We start from the raw sequence: 20,732 nt of genomic DNA on the forward strand, positions 1-20,732 counted from the left end.
CAAAAAATATTAGGTGACTGAGTAAATGAGTGATTTAGGCTATACACAAAGAAATTTTTGTAATAATCACTAAGGAAACTAGAAACAATCAACTTGTGTCACTTTCAGATACTCAGGCATTCAACATATGTCTTTTGCAAATTCTATCTTTTGTGAAAGTAAAGAAATAGGCACAGAGCCCAGAAGAATCACTTTTAACATGTCTCTTATGGTTCTTTCATGCCCAGAAATTTGATTCTCTTTATTATAAATGCCGCAGGCACCAACAGATCACTTTTCTCATTTTTTGTTCAACTCTATCCCTTCACTACTCTGCCTCTCTCACTCACAAAAAAGAATTTCCAGCAAGCCACCATAACCAAATGTAACATTTGTCATAGTGAGACAATATAGGAGAAACTCAATATACATTATTTTAGACATTTACAAAATGGGAATTTTCTCAAGTAGTCTGCAGTGAAAATAGGCTAATGGGAATTCACTGGGTAAGAATCAGCCTGGTAACAACAGACAAGTAGTCATTGTGTTCAGAGAACTAAATTCTCCACTAGGTAGAAATGTACTTATGTACCATAGATATCATAACAGATATGTCCTTCAATGACTAATATATTTAATTTCTCCATTACTACCCAGAGAGATCTATGAAAATACACGGCACATTAAAAAGATGACCTCATTTGTCCATTTGTAACCTGTTAATCCTAAACTTGAAATTCTTTTGATAAAAGATTTCCTGTTCCTTCTGGAGCTAAAAGCAAGGAATCAGGACTAGGTTTTTCTACCCAATTATCTTCTCGTTCACTGCCTAAAGTTTCCCTAATCAAACAATGCCAAGGTAAGAGGGCAAACTATAAAAAGCAGATAGATCTGCCCTCTGAGTTTCTAGTTGGAGAAAAGTATATATAGAAACCAGAATGAGCTCTGGAGTTACAAAAACCATGACAATTGTCTCAGAAAGACTTGGATGAGTTAATACCATAAACTGATTTTAAAATGCAAATTTTTTTTAACATTGAAAAACCATAAAAGCCAGGTGTGAGCAGCATGAAATGCAAGTAGATTATCAGAGAACCTTGTGTATACAAAGCGTGTATTAGAATCTTGTCTATACAAGATTCTTCCCGTAGCATTTTTTTTAATTAAAGTCAATTTTATACAAATATAATTTATTCAAGGGTATATGAAATCAATACTGGGCTTTTTGAGTACCTATGATGGATTATAATTGGTGTCAGACACTAGTGACACAAAGATGAATAAAAAGCGTATCCTTGTCTTCATATGTTTAGAGTCCAGCAATAGACATGCAAACATTACATCAGATGAAATAAATGCAATATGTGAGATGAACACGGGGAGAAGAACAGTGTGGAATGGGGGACGGAAGAGCACATTTATCTATTGCATTACATATAAAAATCAGATCTCTAGGGGCGCCTGGGTGGCGCAGTCGGTTAAGCGTCCGACTTCAGCCAGGTCACGATCTCGCGGTCCGGGAGTTCGAGCCCCGCGTCAGGCTCTGGGCTGATGGCTCAGAGCCTGGAGCCTGTTTCCGATTCTGTGTCTCCCTCTCTCTCTGCCCCTCCCCCGTTCATGCTCTGTCTCTCTCTGTCCCAAAAATAAATAAACGTTGAAAAAAAATTAAAAAAAAATCAGATCTCTAGAGAAAGTTGCACTGTTAATATTACCATTGTATATGATACAAAAGGAACCAGCATACCTTATCCTTATCTACATATTAAAATGTGTCATATAAAAGTGCTAATAGTCAGCTATTTCTGACCTACAAAAACAGCAATTTGACATGATTTAACCTATGAGTTTTTTAAAACAAATTTTCATGTATTTATTCCACAAATATTTGGTTATCACGTAGCAAGTGCAAGTGGAAGAGGCATGGAGAGAAGAACAGATGGAACCAATGGGGACTGAGAGAAGCTAAAGACCATAGTTACCATTTAACCAAACCTATTTTTTTCTTGAGATCTTCCCTAAAATATACCATCGACTCAACCCTCCAAGAGAATGATACAGCTCCAAGGTCCCTGTGTCTGTCCTTACAGATAATAAGCTTTTATGAGAATGCCCGAAGCAGAAGTAGAGTCTTAGGGAGCCAGGTACCCCAAATCCCTTGCTGGTAACTCACAGTCATAGTCTGCTGATTATCCCTCGTATTTATTCTCCCCTTCTTTCATAGTAATGACCTTTTAACTTTGGGCTGGACATCAACCACCTCAAACAGCCCATATTGTTCACCTTGCAGTCATGTCTGACAGTTGTGAAAAAGTGCTGGTTTATGAGACACTAAGTGGAACCAGAGTGTGCAATTTCTGAAAAGTAAATTTCAAGGGAAGTGATGTGGCCTTCTCCTCTTCCTGCTGATTAGGGAAGTCCCTCCTTCTCCAGCTTCTATGGTTTTCTTTTTGCAAGGAGATCATATAATTGAAATCACATAGTATGGAACCTTTTGTGTGTGGCGTTTTCCACTTAGCGTAATACCTTTGAGATTTGTCCATTTTTTGTGTGTATCAATAGTTCGTTACTTTTACTGCTAAGTAATAATCCATCATATGGAAGTACCACAGTTTGTTTATCCTTTCCCCAGTTGAGGGCATTAGGGTCTTGGAGTTGCTTCCAGTTTTAGCAATGAAAAATAGAGCTGCTGCATGTGTTTACTTATAGATTTTTGTGTGAACATAGGTTTTCATTTTACATAAATAAACATCTAGGAGTAGGATTGCTGGGGTATTGTGGTAAGTGTATGTTTAACAGCATATGTAACTGCAGAAATGTTTTACAAAGTGACTGTATCATTTTGCATCCCCACCAGCAATGTAAGCAAATTCAAGATGTTCCACATCTTTGTCAATATTTGGTATGGTCAGATTTTTATTTTAGACTTTTCAATAGGTTATATAGTGATATCCCATTGTGGTTTTAATTTGCATTTCTCTAGTGACTAAAGATATTGAGCATCTTTTCATGTCCTATTTGCCAAATATCTTTTTTTGTGAAGTGGCTTTCTTTTTTATTGAGTTGTTTACTTGTTATTAAGTTTTGAAAATTCTTCATTAACTCTGATTCAAGCCCTTCATCAGATATGTGATTTGCAAATATTTTCTCCTAGTGGGAGACCTGTCTTTATTGTCTTCACAATGAGTAGAAGTTCTTAATTTTGAGAAAGTCCAGTTTATCAACTTTTTCTTCTAGGGATAGTGCATTTGGTGTTGTGTTTAAGAAATCTTTTTCCAATCCAAAGTCATAAAGATTTTCTCCTTTATTGTCTTCCTGTGTTTTATAGTTTTCAGTTTTACATTTAAGTCCATTTTGAGTTAATTTTTGTATAGAGCACAAGGTATGTATCAAGGTTCATTTCTTTTTGCATCTGGGTATTTAATGGCTCCCACATCACTTGTTTATAAGACTACTCTTTCTCTGTTGAATTAACTTTGTGTCTTTGTTGAAAATCGCCTGAACACTGATGTGTGGGTCTATTTCTGGATTCTCTATCCTGTTAAATGAGACACGCTTAAATTTTTTTTTAGTAAGTATATTTTTATTTTTAATAGGAATTTAAAAAATACTGGCTTTCCAACCCCAAGTTGTGTTTTCTTCTCTTAAATTACCTAGTGCTCGTGGTTATCATTGCCTAAAGTTGTATTGCATAAACTCACTCTAAAATGCAAACAGACAATATATGTCATATCCAATATCCTCATTTGTAAAACATCTTATGAGATGTTTTTCTGATTTGCCACTGAAAAAAGGGCATTCATTATAAAGAACATTAAAAAGTACAGCCTCTTTTAGACTTTACAAAATAGACCCCAATGCAGATAAATGCACTTTTTAAAACTAAGACATTTTAAGAATAGGGCTAGCTTGATTATTTTACTTGGAACTAATACATAGATTCATCAAGTCCCCAGGCCTTGTGGAATTTCAATTAGCTACTGCCAAGAGCCACAGATAGCATAATATAGCTGTATAGAGGAAATGCCATCTGCCTCTGTGAACAAAAATCACTCTAGTATTGATGCCTATGGTTCCTCAGAGCTCTCTTGATTATGCCAATATTATGCCCATGGTTAACCACAGAGAGTTTCTCTGTGAATGTCCCCAACTGCAGAGACTATAGGGATGCCAGTAATGTGAGGGATTCATAGATAACACTGATTATGCTGATGGTGCATGGCACAGTTGACCACACCAAGACATTGATAAACAAATGCCCTAAATTGGCAGAAACTACTGAATCCTTGCCAGATCCTGTGATAGACTAGTCATCTAAGTTTTTCCAGTGTCTTGGGTTTTTTTTTTCCTTTTCTGATTAAGGAAGCATGTAATGTGAGCTTCATTAATGCCCAAGAAGAAATTTCTTTTATCTTTAATTACCAAGGGGAAAAAACCTGAGATAATGTCACATTTATAAATGGAAATGACTTACAACTATAAATATTGATAGACTGTTATCATGTGATGAAAGCATCCTTTCCCTTTGGCAGGTGGTCACTCAGCCCATGTGACTTATGGGTAAGCTTTCTGTGGTCACCTCCCCCTTTATGATGATCCTATACAAGGTACTGTGTGCCTATAGGATCACTTCCAGCTTGAACCAGGTAAGTGGTGGGTCCTTATTGATTCTGACACCTGCTTATCTTAACCTGCAGTCAGCAAGCAGGCAAGTTAGAACAGCATAGCAAAACCCAGACACATTCTGGGTCAGAGTTATTAGGTGCATACATCAGAATACACCCTAGTTAGTTTAAGAAGAAAAATATTAATGGCAGGATTGTGGAAAGTTCATGAAGTCTTTGGAAGGGTCAGAGAAGCAAGTTCTAGACTAAGCTTCCAGGAATAACATCCAGAACCACATATCACAGTTGGTGAGGTCACACTGATTCTGGCACAATTGGGAAGTTGCTGCCATCACCACTGACCTCAGGACATGCTACCTTTGCTCTTGATCACACCAACAAAATGGATCTCCACGCCATATCTGTCCCTTCACATACCTTGTTTCCCTTTACCTTTTGTTTCAGGACTGTGATTATCATGTGCCTCGATATTATTTCCTTTGTATTTATCCATCTTGGGGTTTGTTAAGCTTCTTGAAAAAATACATTGATGTTGCTCATCCAGTTTGGTAAGTTCTTGGATGTTATTTCTTGAATATTGCCTCTGTCTCATTTTCTCTCTCCTCTTTTTGGGACTTTAATTACATGTATATAAAAACTTTTACTATGTTCCATATTTCTCTTATGCTCTCTATTCTGCTTTTCATTTTATTATTTTCTCTTTATATGCTTCAGTTTGAATATTTTCTGTTGATCTGTCTTCAAGTTCATTAATTCTTCTGCTATGTCTAATCTGATCTTAAAGCTTATCCACTGAGTTCTTAATTTTAGGTATTATATTTTGCATTTCTAGAGTGTATTTTTTTTTCCTTTTAATTCTGAGTCTGTTTTATTCCTTGATTATCTATCAGTTGCTTTTCCTGTTTGAATGTTTGATCATTTTTATTGTGGGCTGGACATTGTAATAGATCTTGTAATAGATCTATCCTATGGTCTCTAGATTATATTACTTTTCTCTAAATAGTGTTTTGTCTTTAGTCTGGAAGGCAGTTAAATTGCCAGGGAATGTCCTGAATCTTGTTGATGCTTTATTTTTACTTTTCTTAAGCCAGGTATGTTTCAGTTTTATCTATAATCTTATAGTATAGCCCATACTTCTAAAACATTGTCTCTCTAGAGGTACAATTGAATGTCTAGAGTGTTCACCAAGATGTCTCTACTTTGGCTGGGGTAGAATTCAAACACCTGCCCCTCCCCAAAACTGTATGATCTTTGAAATCTCTATTCAGTTCTCAGCTTTGAGTAGTTGTTCTCTCTTAGCCTTTTGGTGTCTCACTTTGTGCATTCAGAGCTTATAGGTTGGCTAAGGACCCATGAGGTATTTTTATATGCATTTTGAGGACTCTTTATCTTCCATTCCTTTATCTCTAGTACCCTATACTTCAAGATATCCCTTCGCAGCCTAAACTCCAATATCTGCTTCCTTCACTTGTCAAGACTATAATTTTCAGGGCACCTGGGTGGCTCAGTCAGCGGAGTGTCTGACTCGTGATTTCGGCTCAGGTCATTATTTCACAGTTCATGAAATTGAGCCCTGTGTCGAGCTCTGTGCTGACAGTGTGGAGCCTGCTTGGGATTCTCTCTCTCTCTGCCCCTCTCCCACTTGTGTTCTCTCTCTCTCTCGAAAAAAATAAATAAATGTTAAAAAAAAGACTATAATTTTCTACGTGGGTTATATTTCCCTCCACCTTATATTGAAAAAAAAACTGGTATAAAGAAATCTATAGTGAATATAGGGTTCACCTTCAAAGTTTCTCTTATTTCAAGAATTTTATCTATGCACTTTTTGTCCAATTCCTGAAAATGGTTTTTTTAAAAATATTTTGCTCAATTTTTATAGTTGTTTACCATATCAACTATTCATTATCACTGAAATAGGAACTGAAAAAACCCTCTACTTTACATTAGGTACCATTCATCATCTGATTTCTGAAACTCAAGTCTAAGTCTGTTCTCCATCAGCAAAGAAGCCTGAAATCTGTGGAGAAGGAAGATTGTAGAAGGGGTTGATGCTATGAGAAACTATCAAAATGTGAAAAGGGTGCCAAATTATATTTACTCAAAAAAGTATTTTCTATCCCATTACTATCTGATTCCCTAATTACTGTGTCTTCTTGATCAGGTCAGACAATCAGCTAGAGATGCAGCAAGGAGCACAAAAGTAAGATGAATTGGAGAAGAGTGGAGAAGTGCATGGTAACTTTGTTTATACCTAAAATGTATCTTTTATGTTTTACTTTTAAAACCGCATTTCAGATTTCAGCATATTCCATATTGACAATTATGACTTATACTTCACCCCTTAATGACTTTGCACATCCACATGTTTCTACAGCTAGCTTTCTCATAAATAAGGTAGAAAGAAGGTAGTGGAAATAGTACTATATCAGGAAGTATTGAGAAGGTGGGGGTAATTCCTAAGGCTTATTATATACTTTGCTTTAGCAACAGTTGCTGAATACCTACAATATTCCAAGCACCAAGCACAGGGTGTGGTGGGTTGGGATGGGACATGAAGGAATAAGGAAGTTGGAGTGAGTATATGTTATACCAAGATGAATAAGATGGGGTTGCAGTTGTGTAGTAGACATAGATTTTCCAGTGTGCCATAACCACTATTAAGTCAGGGTTATATATGAGGGGTTAGGGAGAACCAAGAGTGGATTGAATCTGGCCAGGGACTCAAGAAAGTCTTCCTGTAGCAGACATTTAAGATGAATCTTGAAGAAGAGTGAGACTTAGCCAGACAAAGAAAGGTAAGAGAGGCATTTCAGGCAAAATCAATAATATCAGGGACCTAGAAAAGCAAGCCAGGAAGTGTGGCCATTGTTATAAGCAAAGGGTGCCACCAAGGAATTGTCCTGAAGGGAAGGTAGCTCAAACTGCATTTTAGATAGAGCATTCTGCATGCAGCTTAGGGGGAAAAATTCAGAAGGGCAGGATGTGAAGCATAGCCATTAGAGCACTACTGCAATAGTCCAGGAACTGGCCTTTCTAGTGACAGAAAGAAAGATGTGGAGAGTTAAGGTGTAAAATTTCCAAAGGTGGTAAATAGCTACGGGGGTGCGTGAGGGAGAAGAGGAAGCTATGTTTTAAGAAAAAAAAGTGCAAATTTACTGGAGGGAAACAAAAATACCTATTTTAGACACTGACTCTGATGCATCTGTAGACTTTGAAGTTGATGTAATTGGTAGGCAGCTGGATAAATGAGATTCAAGAGAGAGCTGCTCAGAGATGGTGGAGGTGGGGAGGAGACTGAAGAATAATTAGCATATAAAGGTAGGTAAAAACCTGAGAGGGATTAGGAACCAGTGAAGTAATGAGAGAAGAATAAAGAGTAAGGATAGAAACCTGAGGATAGCAGGGTTTTAGGATTGTGCAGACAATGACAAAGGCACACACAGACTAAGTATTCCTCAAAGATATGGGAAACAATATTTTAGAAGCTGAAATAATATTTTAGAACAAAGGGTACGTGGTCAACAGTGGGAAATGAAGCAGAGGTCTACTAAGATAAGGATGCTAGAGCACTGACAAGATGAGGTAATTGGGAGGTCACTGGTGACCTTGGGGAGAGGAGAGGATCTTGACAGAGTAGGGCAGTCAGAAGTCCTGAGAAAATATAGATTATTCTTTCAAGTGCTTGATTTCAAAGAAAAGGTTAGAAATTAGGAGGTGCCCAGGAGCTGGAGGATGATTTAGAATCAAGAGAAGGTTTGATTTGAATAAGAAAGACTTAACCATATTTATGGGCTGGGAGAAATACCCACATAATAAGAAAGAAAATAATCAAAGGAGATAATCAGTAGAATCAAGTTTCTAAAGTGTTTAGATGGGTCAGAGTCCCAAACACTGGCAGAAGGACTGGATATGAACATGTAGAAAGCATCACATCCTGCATCAGGAGGAAAGTGGGGGATTAGCAGAAGACATAAAGACATAGGGTAGGGGGCAAAAATTAGGGATCTATCTCATAACTCCATGACTTCATTTTTTTTGATAAAGTAGGAGGTAAGTTGCCTCCTCGGGGCATGAAGGGGAGGGTGTATGGTACTAGGTAAGGTTACTGAAAGGATTAGTGACCTTTTGAAATAGTCATAAGAGGAACGGGGAGAATTGGCAAACTAAGGACAGGACTAAGGTCTCTCATGTGGCATTCAGAGTCCAGGTGAAGGTGACTTTTCCTTAGTAGCACTTGGCCACCCAGCATGGATGCAGAGAAAGTCAACTGTAAAGCAGATCTGGGAATACAGTTTCCCAGCCATGGCGTAGACAAGCATGCCAAAAATCAAGCGCACAGCTAACAGAGTGGTCTAGGCTGGATGGTGAGGAGGGGCTGGTAGTCTGAGAGAATTTAGGGGATCAAAGAGTGGGTTTGGTGGTAGCAGGAGAATGAAAACTCTTCTTCCCTGTTTTCCTCTCACCACTCCGGTGAGAGGCCTGCACTCACTACCATATCCATTACTGATAGAAAGCCAAAATAAAACAGAGAAGGAGGGAAAGAGAGAGAGAAAACTCATTATTGCAAAATTCCTTTAATGCTTTTCTTTAAAGGCACAAGTCATCTAAATCATCCCCCAAAAGGCTTTTTAAATTCCAAGACTAAGAACAAAATTATAGTTAAACATTTAATTAATGTTTATTATAGCTAGCATGTTAGTTTTAGAAAGGTCAAATATATGATACAATGAAGTAATATTTTTCAGATTCTGTAGGTCTATTTTATAGTGCACTGGGGCTCACAGTATAATAAATATCTTCTATTATTTTGTAAGATTCTTGTATGCAAAGCTATGTAGGGCCAAGATAATTTTGAATTTCAAGTCAAATGAGCTGGCATGAACCTTAGGCAAGTCACTTTATCTTTCAGACTTTAGGTTTTAGACTTGTAAAATGAAGGATGGGGGTAAATTTCAAGTTTCCTTCCAGGTAAAAACAAAATGAGTATAATTTAATATTTTAAATTACTATAGAATTGATAGGATTACTCCTTTTCTGTTATGATACACTTGTGTCCACAGCTATAATTTTTTAAGCATCAGTCCTCGATCAGGAATACAAACTCAAATGATAACACCATCTCTATGGGAAATAGAATCCATTTTGTATCACAGTTTACATTATGTCCCACCATCCTCTGCTCACATTTACTTTTCGGAAACTTCGTTTCCAAAGGTTCAGAGATATTTGCTCACCATCTTGTGACCATGGGTGTCTGAGGAGGCACCATATTATATTGCTTCCAAAAACCAAGCCCCTGATTTCACTGGGTAGGTACTCTGTTGCAGCAAACCCTGCACATCTCAGGTTTGTCACTGGAGGTAACATGACAAAATGACTATAAAGCATCTATTAGAATGCCTGAAATGTAGGGAACACTCCACAGTGTATACACAATACACTGAACAGCATTACATGTGGGAAATAATCAAAACACAGCATTATTTTTGTCCCCCATTTAGAGATTTCTCCTGCCACGAGATGAAAACTAAGCAGAACCCGTAACTCACCCATGTTACAAAGGGGCCCACAGTCATAAGTCACAAAATACAGTCTTGACTCAAAATTAAGTGGTCTGGTTCCGAGAGATTCATCAACTCTTCCCTCTTTATTCAGATGATGACATCTCCTTTCATTCCCTAGATGCTTAGACAGTCAGAGTGCACGGGCAGGAGGGAAAAGGGGACAAGATGTACAGAAGAGGACAGCAGAGTTCTCGTGAGATTGGTGACCGATGCTGTCCCAAGTAAACCTGGCAGGTGGTTAATGCTGACTCTTGCCCTCCTACCAGTTTTGTTCTCTTGATTGATAGCTGGGCTGTTTCTGGAAAAATTTCCCTAATGTGGGTCATGTACATTGTCTAACTACTTCTCTTCCACCTATCAGGTTCCCATTTATTGCTATTCCACCCCACTTTTTTGGGGGGAATCCCCTCTCCTTTGGCAGGAGCCCTATTGGGCAGAAAAATCTCAAGCAGGATGCCTTTGAAAATGACCCTGTGCCATTAGCCAATGATTTCTTAAATAGAGCACATGAAAAATTGATAAATAGTATTTCATGAGGACGTTCAGCTTCCATTTAGAATGTAAGAAGCTGGAAAGATTGTTGCCTCCCACTTTAAGCACAAGAAAAACCTGAATAGCCTACATCAGAACTTCTCTTGAACCCATCAGAGAGCTGAGGTCAGAGGGCAAATAAACCTGAAATTTACAGAAAGGCAGATGTCTCCAAGAGAGAAGCAATTGTGGAAACTGGCTTACTTGAGACAGAGCACCTGGGAAAGACACAGCCACTGTAGAAGTGGGTAAGAAGATCTCAGCTAATGGGTTAATAGTTAAATTTTTACAATTTGCTGCTGTCATAGACGTGAGAGTATAGAACTCGTGAAAGTTATAGACATAAGGGGAATTAACACCCCCTCACAGGCTTTTTCTCCACAAACTTCACAGAAAGCTCCTAAGAAAGGTCAGAGTCAGGGGAGGTGTGCAGAGGAAGCCTCTTATGTTAGCACAGGTCTAAGAGATATGAACAAAACCCCTATAGAACAAAAACCGCTGGGGTGCCTGAGTTGTTCAGTCGGTTGACACTCAGGTCATGACTGTTTGAGCCCTGCATCTGGCTCTCTGCTGTCTGTCTGTCTGTCTGTCTCTCTCTCTCTCTCACACACACACACACACAACTCTTTCTCTCTCATAAACATAAAAATAAACCTTAAAAAAAAAAGCCCCTGAGGGGGGGTGGTAAGGGATGTAGACCCATTATAGCTGGGGAAAAACAAAAAACAAAACAAAAGAAACCCACCTCTCCTGGGTGGGAGCGGGCAGGAAGATCTCTCCCACACAAGAACCACCATGACCCAAGGCAGAGTTTGTCTGCCATGGGGTGGAGGGCAGGATCACCAAGCAGGTTCTAGTCCCAAGACCAAGAGACAAAAATCTTGCCTGAGACTGAAGCTGAACCGAGAAAGCAGAATGCCTCTCCCCTAGCAGGCCAGGAAGTGTCTAGTAAGAATCCACTGCAGGGGAAGGAACAACAGTGGCAAGTGTCTCCCAGGCACAGGCTCACAGGGGAAGCTTAAAGCCCACGCCCACCTTAAGCAAAGTAACACAAATTGCCAAAAACTGAAAATAGGTCATAAATGGATAAACTGTGCTTAAGCCCAGGCATGGAATACTACTCAGCAATAAAAAGGAGTTAATTATTAATACACATAACAACATGGCTAGATCATAAATGTATTATGCTAAGTGAAAAAAGCTAGACCCAAAAGTCCACATACTGTATGGTTATGTTCCTGTGACATTCTGAAACGGCCAAAAGTATAGGGATAGAGATCAGTAGTTGCCAAAGGCTGAAGGTGGGTGTGGGGTTGAGTACAAAGGGGCATGAAGGATTTCTGAAGGGTGATGAAGCAGTCTATACCTTGCTTGTGGTGGTAATTACATGTCACGCATTTGTCAAAACTCATGGAACTGTACTAACTATAAAAGGGTGATTTTAATGCATAAACTTATATCTCAGACATTTAAATTAAAAAAAAGAATTTCATTAAAATTAAGAACTTTTTGTTTATCAAAGGACACCATTAAAAGAGTGAAAAGTCACAGAAAAAAAAAGAACTTGAATGCAGAATGTATAAAGAACACAGATGAATAAGAAAAAACAGACAATCCAATAGAAAAACAGGCAAAAGTCTTGAGTGGGCATCTCACAGCAGCGGATATCAAATGGTCAATATGCAAATGGAAAGTTGCTCATAATCTATTCTGAATGTAGATGAAAAGCACATAGAGGTACCACTACACATACACAAGATTAGCTACAAGTAAAGATTGGCACTCCCAGTGTTGGTGAGGATGTGGAGCAATTGAAACTGGTTGAAAATGGTATAACCACTTTGGAAAACTATTTGGCTGTATTTTCTAAAGCCAAACACACCTGATCCATCAGTCCTACTCCCAGGCATTTATCCAATAGAAACGAGTGTATATGTCTACCCTAAGACATGTTCAAGGGTGTTCACACAGCACTGTTATCATGAGAGCAAAAGCCTGGAGATAACACAAATTTCCATTAACAGGATAACATATAAATAAATTGTGGGACATATCTACAATGAAATACTACCCAGCTATAAAGAAAAACAAACAATTCCAACATGAAACAAGAATGAAACTCAACAGATATGATGAATGAAAGAAGTACAAAAGAGTATATACTGTGTGCTTTGAGTTGTATGAAATTCATGAATAAGCAAAACTAATTTATGGTGATAAATTCAGAATAGGGGTTATGGGTATGGGTAATATATACTGAAAAGAGGCATGAGGGAACCTGAGCTGCAGAAAACGTTATATATTTTGATTTCAGTGGTTTTTACATGGGTAATATATATTTGTAAAATTTCATTCAATTGCACACTTATGTTTCTGTGCTTTACTGCATGCATGTTTACCTCAGTGCAATACAATAAAAAGAAAATATCCCCCACAGAGTAGCTGAAAGGCTAATGACAATGTGTGCAAATTTAATACAAAAAGACTATGAGTATATAAAGACTTGTCCCAGTCCCTGACCCCTGTGTGTTTCTTATCAGCCACGGATGGAGAAGAAATGAGCATTAGATCTGTAGCCCATGGTAGATTAGACTTGATGCAGCTTCTATTCCTTCTAGGTCCCAAGTTTACACAATGCCCCAAATAATATCTTTTTGTTTACAAAAAATGCAGAGCAGGCATTTTTCCTCTAATTTTTTTTTTTTTTTTTGGTTTTGTTTGTTTCACAGAGAGACCATGAGTCAGGGAGGGGCCAAAAGAGAAGAAGAAAGAATTTTAAGCAGGCTCCATGCTCACCATGGAGCTCAATGCTAGGCTCAATCCACAACCCTGGGATCATGACCTGAGTGGAAATCAAGAGTCAGCCACTCAACCAACTGAGCCACCTAGGTGCCCCTCCTCTAATGTTTTAAAAGGGACATTTGTTTTTATAGCTATTTTTATATTTCATAGCTATTTTACAGCTATTAATTGCTATAGTGTAACACCTACCAGGTTACCTTTTTTCTACCAATAGAATCAAACTTGTTGCTCTATCGTTCCCCTACCATATCGTTTATCAGTAAATAAAGATTTGTGTACTTTACTGTGTGTATGCTGTACCTCAATACAATTTGTTTTCTTTTTCTTTTTTTAAATTTTTTTTTAACGTTTATTTATTTTTGAGACAGAGAGAGACAGAGCATGAACAGGGGAGGGTCAGAGACAGAGGGAGACACAGAATCTGAAACAGGCTCCAAGCTCTGAGCTGTCAGCACAGAGCCCGATGCGGGACTCGAACTCACGGACTGCGAGATCATGACCTGAGCCGAAGTCGGCTGCTTAACCGACTGAGCCACCCAGGCACCCCAATACAATTTGTTTTTAATGGTCCTGCCAACAACACTCCACATGGATCCTCCAGGACTTGTGCACTATGGGGAATGCAGTTATTCCCAACACAGAAGCCATCCTTGTTTTCAATTCTGCCACGGAGGCAGCTCCTCTATTTCCCTGTAAGCATCAGACACCAATCTTTAAGCTCCAGCTGCAGGAGATGCCCCCTAAACTCTCCAAGCCACCCTGGAGGCCTCTCGCTGAGTGTGAGGAAGAGGAGCACCCCATCCGTTCCCTCTTTCACTTTGTTGAAGGCTCTTATACAGCCCATCGAGATCTCCTCAACATATCTCTTCACAAATCCTCTTTTTTTTTTCATAATTTTACCTTTCTTACATCTTTAGTGTGAATGAGAGGTCCCAGGGTGTTTGAGCCAGAATCAGACTTGACTTTATGGTTACATTCTACATTTCATCCAGCACCTGTCTCTGGTGTGCAGCATTTGTGGTTCGTGTTGGATATCTCTCAATCCAAACGTAAACATGAACCTCTTGGTTCTTGGTAACTTCCGCTTGAACCGTATGAAATTATTGATTGTTGATGACTGTTGATCTAAAAGAATCATGATTTCATATGGTTCAAACTAACAATTTTTAGATTTTTTAAATGTTTATTTATTTTTGAGAGAGAGAGAGACAGAGCACAAGTGGGGAAGGGACAGAGAGAGAGGGGGACACAGAATCTGAGGCAGGCTTCAGGCTCCGAGCTGTCAGCACAGAGCCCAAGTATGGGTCTCGAACCCACAGACTGCGAGATCATGACCTGAGCTGAAGTCGGATACTTAACCACCCAGGTACCCCTCAAACTAACAATTTTATTGAAAATTAAATTTTTAGAGAAAATGAACTTTAGGTTCGGTTTGAACAAAAAGGAAAGTGGGTTCTTAAATGAATACCAGGGCAAATCCTGAAACACCTTTAGCAGAGCACCTCACCTTGGCTTTCAGATGAGCACACAGTTCCTGTTGCTTTCTCCTATCCTTTGCCAACGTGCCCTCCATGGCATGTGCTGCACAGGCCTCAGCAAGTGTCAGTACGGCGTTCTTCATAAAGTCTCTCCTGTTCTTATTCCAATTTGATATCAGGATCCTTCGCTGCTCCCTAGCAAAGCGATACTGATCACAATATTTCTCATGTTCCACCTGATAAGAGATGGTAAACACTTATTATGAAACTGAGCCTGTGCTTTATGTCATTGTTACAAAATGAATTATAACCAATGATTTTGAAAAATTGGGGACAAACATCTTAATATTAAATGTAGCAACTAGGACAAGGTACCAGTCCTGTAGTTCTGAGCTTATGGCTAACTGGTGACTAAGGACCAGCTTATAAGTCCTAGTTTCCTTGTATAAGATAGAGTCTGATGAGGCAGGCTTAACACAACTTCCACATCTATGTGGCAATGAACCTATGAACAGAAAGCATTGCTTCCCCTACATATAATTTCAAAAATACTCCATCTTAAATTTTTTTTAACATTTATTCATTTTTGAGAGACAGAGCATGAGTGGGGGAGGGGCAGGGAGACAGGGAGACAGAATCAGAAGCAGGTTCCAGGCTCTGAGCTGTCAGCACAGAGCCCGATGCAGGGCTCGAACTCATCAACCGTGAGATCATGACCTGAGCAGAAGTCAGACGCTGAACCGACTGAGCCACAGAGGCACCCCCAAAATACTCCATCTTTAAATCAGATTGGGTATCTTAACAATTACTTTAAGTTCATCAGTTAGATACATGCTAATAAGCATAAAGTTCTATGATAACCCTAAAAATTCAGTCTGCCCTTGATTACTGAATGTCCAGATGTTTGTATGTCTAAACTTGAAGGAATTCCAGCAATGATGTTAGCTCTTCCCATCCTACACTCCTGATGGACATGACATTCTCACATGGGTACTGGTAGTTCCTGTTGGCAATGCATCCCAACCATGGGAGACCTCAGAGCTCTGAGGGAAAGAATAAGAATGGAGATTGCCTGAGTGCCTGAGTAGTTTGAAAAATCTTTGTAGGTGATTCTGAAATGCTCCTTATATAAAGTTGTGTCTCCTAAAGTTGAGAGCCACACTGACCTACATAATTCTTTATCTTGCTAGTATAGACCACATCTCTGAATTTGGTACATTATTTAGCCCCTAAACAGCAGGAGAAAAGAATCTAGCAAGTAGGATAAGGTTGTCCTAAAATAATAATTTAGGTATGGTTAATCAGAGACATGATAAAACAAGCTATGGCTTCAATTAAACCAAATATCAGCTACCAAAATCTCTTCTGGAAACTTCTGAACTTTGTTCCTAAGAGCCAAAAATATACTTAAAATCTGTCAAACACGAAGAAAGGAAGCATATACCATGCAGAAATGCATACTAATGAGCCCAATATAAGAAGTGAGTATAAAAATCTTTATCATGTTAATAGCAGGTAAACATAAAAATTTACAAACTTAAAAATGACAGCTGGTCAGAGAAACAAATAGAATCAACAAGGAATAAAGAGAAAGATCTAATTTAATAAACTAAGACCAAAAGAAACTGGAGTGAATTATTTATTGTATAACATGTTTTTCATAAAACAGGTATCTGCTATAAAGGTGAGAATTAAAACAAATAGTTGTTGGGTGGGGGGTGGGGGGTAGGAAAGGATAAGAAAGGATGGTCATACTAGCTGTGGCCTTTGCTCCGGTTTCTTCATCTGTAAAATAGGAATACAAATAGTACTTTTTCACCTAATCTTATGTGTCTTACAGCAGTTTAGATGACTGATATAAGGTAAATTTGATACACATGTTGGTCTTATTACTTGCTTAATTTAAAACAACTACAAAAATGCAAAGTATTTGATAATATTTTATAAGCATGGCCCATTTAGAAGTTAAGACTTTCACATGTGTGTTTACATATATGTTTTAAGATGAGTTATTGTGAAGTTAATTGGTGACATGGTAACTTCTGTTTTCTTGTCTTTGTGGCCTTATTAACTAGAGAATGAAACAATAGTCTCCCAGGCCCTTCTCAGGGAAATTTCAGTCATGACTCTGAGTTCTAACTTGGGGCATGTGTTTCAGACCTGACTAGAGAGATCAAGCAGAATTGTCGAGGTGGAGATTATACACAGAAAAAAGGCTGAGATGCGCAGGCTTTGTGGACAGATGAGCAAGCACCCCATTTTCGGGCAAGACCCAGAGATTGCAGAACCTCTGAGGGTGGGCCAGTGACTGCACAGACCCCTAGAGGTCAAACACTAGCAAAGCAACCCAGGGAGCCACAATAAAGATCTCTGGGGCAAGTAAGCATGGGAGAATATATGTGGCCTGAGGGGTTCTCCACCTTCTTATGGATGATATAACTTGAAAAATGAGAGAATTTCAGGGCATTTGGGTGCCTCAGTCAGTTAAGTTTCAGCTCAGGTCATGATCTCATGGTTCATGGGTTTGAGCCCCATGTCAGGCTCTGAGATGGAGCGAGATTGAGCGTACTTTGGATTCTGTGTCTTCCTTTCTTTCTGCCCCTCCCCCTACTTGTGTGCTCTCTTTCTCTCCCTCTTTCTCTCTCAAAAATAAATAAACATAAAAAAAAATGAGAGATTTTCAACCTATAACCCTATTATTTTCTAGAGTACAGGAAAAATAATTTTTAGACCACCATTGTAGAAATACAAATTTTGCTTAGTTATTATGGACCACTGAAACAATTTAACTTGCTGTTATTAGGGTCCAGCACTCACCAAATCATGCCTAGATTTGTGAGGAAAATATCTTTGTAACATGTTGAGATACAGAGTCCTTCTACCACAGAGATCTGCAGGATACTGATCCAGAACAGCCTGGTAAATCCATTGGTCTTCTTCACTTAAGTGGAAATTTCTAGAAGCAAGAAAAATGTCACAACATATTGTTAAACAATCATGGAGTTTGAGGGAATTCACACTGCTCAAGCTATTAGCAAATGGTACTGATTATAGAAAACAAAGTCTGGGGTGGTTTATTTTTTTTTTAATACATTAGCCAAATTAAATGTGTGCTATAGAAAATGTTCTAAATTCTAATAACACAGTGAGTTCTTCAATCCTTTATGGGTCTTGCCATGAGTTCCAGGCATAATTTCAAGAAGTTGCCAAGTGACATAATATTTTAGAAGTATTTATTCTATCTTGCCAAAACAATATTTTAAAAACTATGACCAATGGATGAAATAAACAAATATTGGAAAATAAATTATTAAGACATACAGGCTAAAAAGGAATTTTTATTCCTGGAGGAAAACACAAGTGTAGATGATTAAATGAACAATTGTACAAAGGAAATTAAGGCCTGAGGAAAGCACTAACTTAGGATTTGACTTTTAAAAAAGTCTAAAATGATCATCTATTCTCTCAAGTTCTCACTTTGTGGGATTAAGACTAGATATTGTTAGTGAGCAGATTACCAATGGTATTAAATTTCAGACCAATGAAGAAATCATTTGTAAATAGGAGCTCTTCAAGATCCTATCCAATAGTATGTCTACCTGCTCCAAAATGCCTTTTGCATTTCAGAATACTCATAGGCACTGGCCTGGTTTTGTTCTATAGAAAGAATTAGCAAAGCCCTATGCAGAGTGAAAAGGTTGCAATATCAGCTTGATTTCTAATCTGAATTAATGTCTCTTTATTATTCTGGGTTTATTTGCATATTGTTATTCCTGTTTAATAAATTGGAATAATCAAATACAGATGCAATCAGAGTGAATATTATTAGCAACAAGTATTTATTTGATCCAAGATGGAGACTTGCTATTGTTTATTTCTACTATATCAATGATCTTCTGCTTTAAAGTTAATTGTGCAATTCACAGAATTTACATAATATGTCTTCTATGCCCTTGAAAAATATTTGACAATTGAAAATAGAATAAAGATCTCTTTAAATTAGTGATACAAATGGGATTCCACTGTCCTCATACAAGGTTACCTAGTTTCTGTAAAGCATTTCAGTATTTCGGTAAGTAGCAAGAAAGAAAAAATTCTTTTTCAAAGATAGTCTTCACTAAGCTCTATAATGGGAAGAAAAGAGGGTTGGAGGTGTTCTACCAGGAAGAAGCATACTCTACAGTTCTTCTGTATGATGTAATAATCTATTGCAGAGAAAGAATTTAAGATGAACTCATTCATCGAGCACACTGAATGCATTGGTTCTGTCTGAATCAGTTATGAATGTGTAGACAGTAGAAGGCTTCTGCAAACAAGGTATTTCAAATAGGGGTATTAAGCCTGCAGAAAGGCCTGCCCAAGTGTACTTGGCATTTGAAACACCCTCAAGTCTTCATGGACAATGCCTCAGGTCCTATCTCCAGGAACTCATTTTCATTTGTGATAAAAAAAAATGCATTTTAATAGCAGAGTCAACCACATAAAATTTTTAATAACATTTTTAATGTTTATTTTTTCTATTAGAGAGAGAGAGAGAGAGACAGTGTATGAGCAGGGGAGGTGCAGAGAGACAGACACAGAATCTGAAGCAGGCTCTAGGCTCTGAGCTGTGAGCTGTCAGCACAGAGCCTGACACCGGGCTCAAACTCACGAGTCGTGAGATCATGAAGTGAGCTGAAGTCAGACGCTTCACCAACTGAGCCACCCAGGCACCCCGTCCACATAAGTTTTCTTTTCTTTTCTTTTTAATGTTTTTATTTATTTTTGAAGGAGAGAGAGAGACAGAGCATGAGTGGGGGAGGCACAGAGAGAGAGGGAGACACAGAACTCGAAGCAAGCTCCAGGCTCCAAGCTGTCAGCACAGAGCCCGACCCGGGGCTTGGACCCACAGACCATGAGATCATGACCTGAGCTGAAGCCGGACGCTCAAACGACTGAGCCACCCAGGCGCCCATAAATTTCCTATTACTACACCACAAAAAACAAAAAAGAATAGGCCTGAAGTCCATGTCTTCATTTATGAATTTCAACTGTTTCTCTAATCAAAGGGACTTGAACATGACTCCCCACTTTTATTTGATTACAAATATAGGTGTGTGTGGTGGGGTGTGTGCTGAGGAAGGGAAAATAATAGAACTGAGGTCCAGTAAATTCTCTGTTCTTTTAAGTTGTCATTCATCTATATAGCAGATGCTGTTGTTGCCTTGTTGATCTCCCTTGTTAACCAGAATTCCCATCACCAAGATGCTGATAATTCACAGATGCACCTCCCTTTTCTGGAGAATTTGCCCTGGACCAAATGGGAAGTGCCTCACCGAGGAGGCTTCTCTCCCACCCGTTCTCGAGGGCCAGTTGCGACCAATGTTCAGCTGATACGGGGGTACCAAAGTCCAGCCTACTTGCTTCACGATAGAAGCAATTCCATGATACCATTCGTGCTCGAGAGTTTCACTGTGGCAGCAAACTGCAGCCCATTTCTACTGAGATCACCTCCATGCATAGATATTTCCCCCTCCTCTTTCCTTCTTCCCTCACCATCCTTCTCCTGAGAGTATTGCCCAACAAATCACTTGTTCTTACAATTCCTGTCTCAGCTTTCCTTCTACAGAACCTGACCTACGATAATCTCGAAGCAATCTTACCCATAATTTTCAAAAGTAGTTTTAGTCCTTTGGTAAATGGAGAAGTACTTCTAAGCTAATTGCTTTGATGATCTCTCATACTGAATGGTGGCGCAAGATTGCGGCTATACTCTA

At 38.6% G+C, this 20,732-nt stretch overlaps 1 protein-coding gene across 1 annotated transcript in view; it reads right to left on the reverse strand.

Annotated features, from left to right (window-relative positions):
- The window catches only part of CCDC148 (coiled-coil domain containing 148), a 256,970-nt gene that overhangs the window by 126,006 nt on the left and 110,232 nt on the right, over window positions 1-20,732 (reverse strand). Inside the window, exons 9-10 of the mRNA XM_043576791.1 lie at window positions 17,794-17,932; window positions 15,006-15,212 (exon numbers count right to left, since the gene is read on the reverse strand). Of these exons, the coding sequence (XP_043432726.1) occupies window positions 15,006-15,212; window positions 17,794-17,932 (346 nt within the window). The remainder of the gene's footprint in view (window positions 1-15,005; window positions 15,213-17,793; window positions 17,933-20,732) is intronic.

The sequence above is a fragment of the Prionailurus bengalensis genome, chromosome C1 (assembly GCF_016509475.1).
Source record: "Prionailurus bengalensis isolate Pbe53 chromosome C1, Fcat_Pben_1.1_paternal_pri, whole genome shotgun sequence".
NCBI lineage: Eukaryota > Metazoa > Chordata > Mammalia > Carnivora > Felidae > Prionailurus > Prionailurus bengalensis.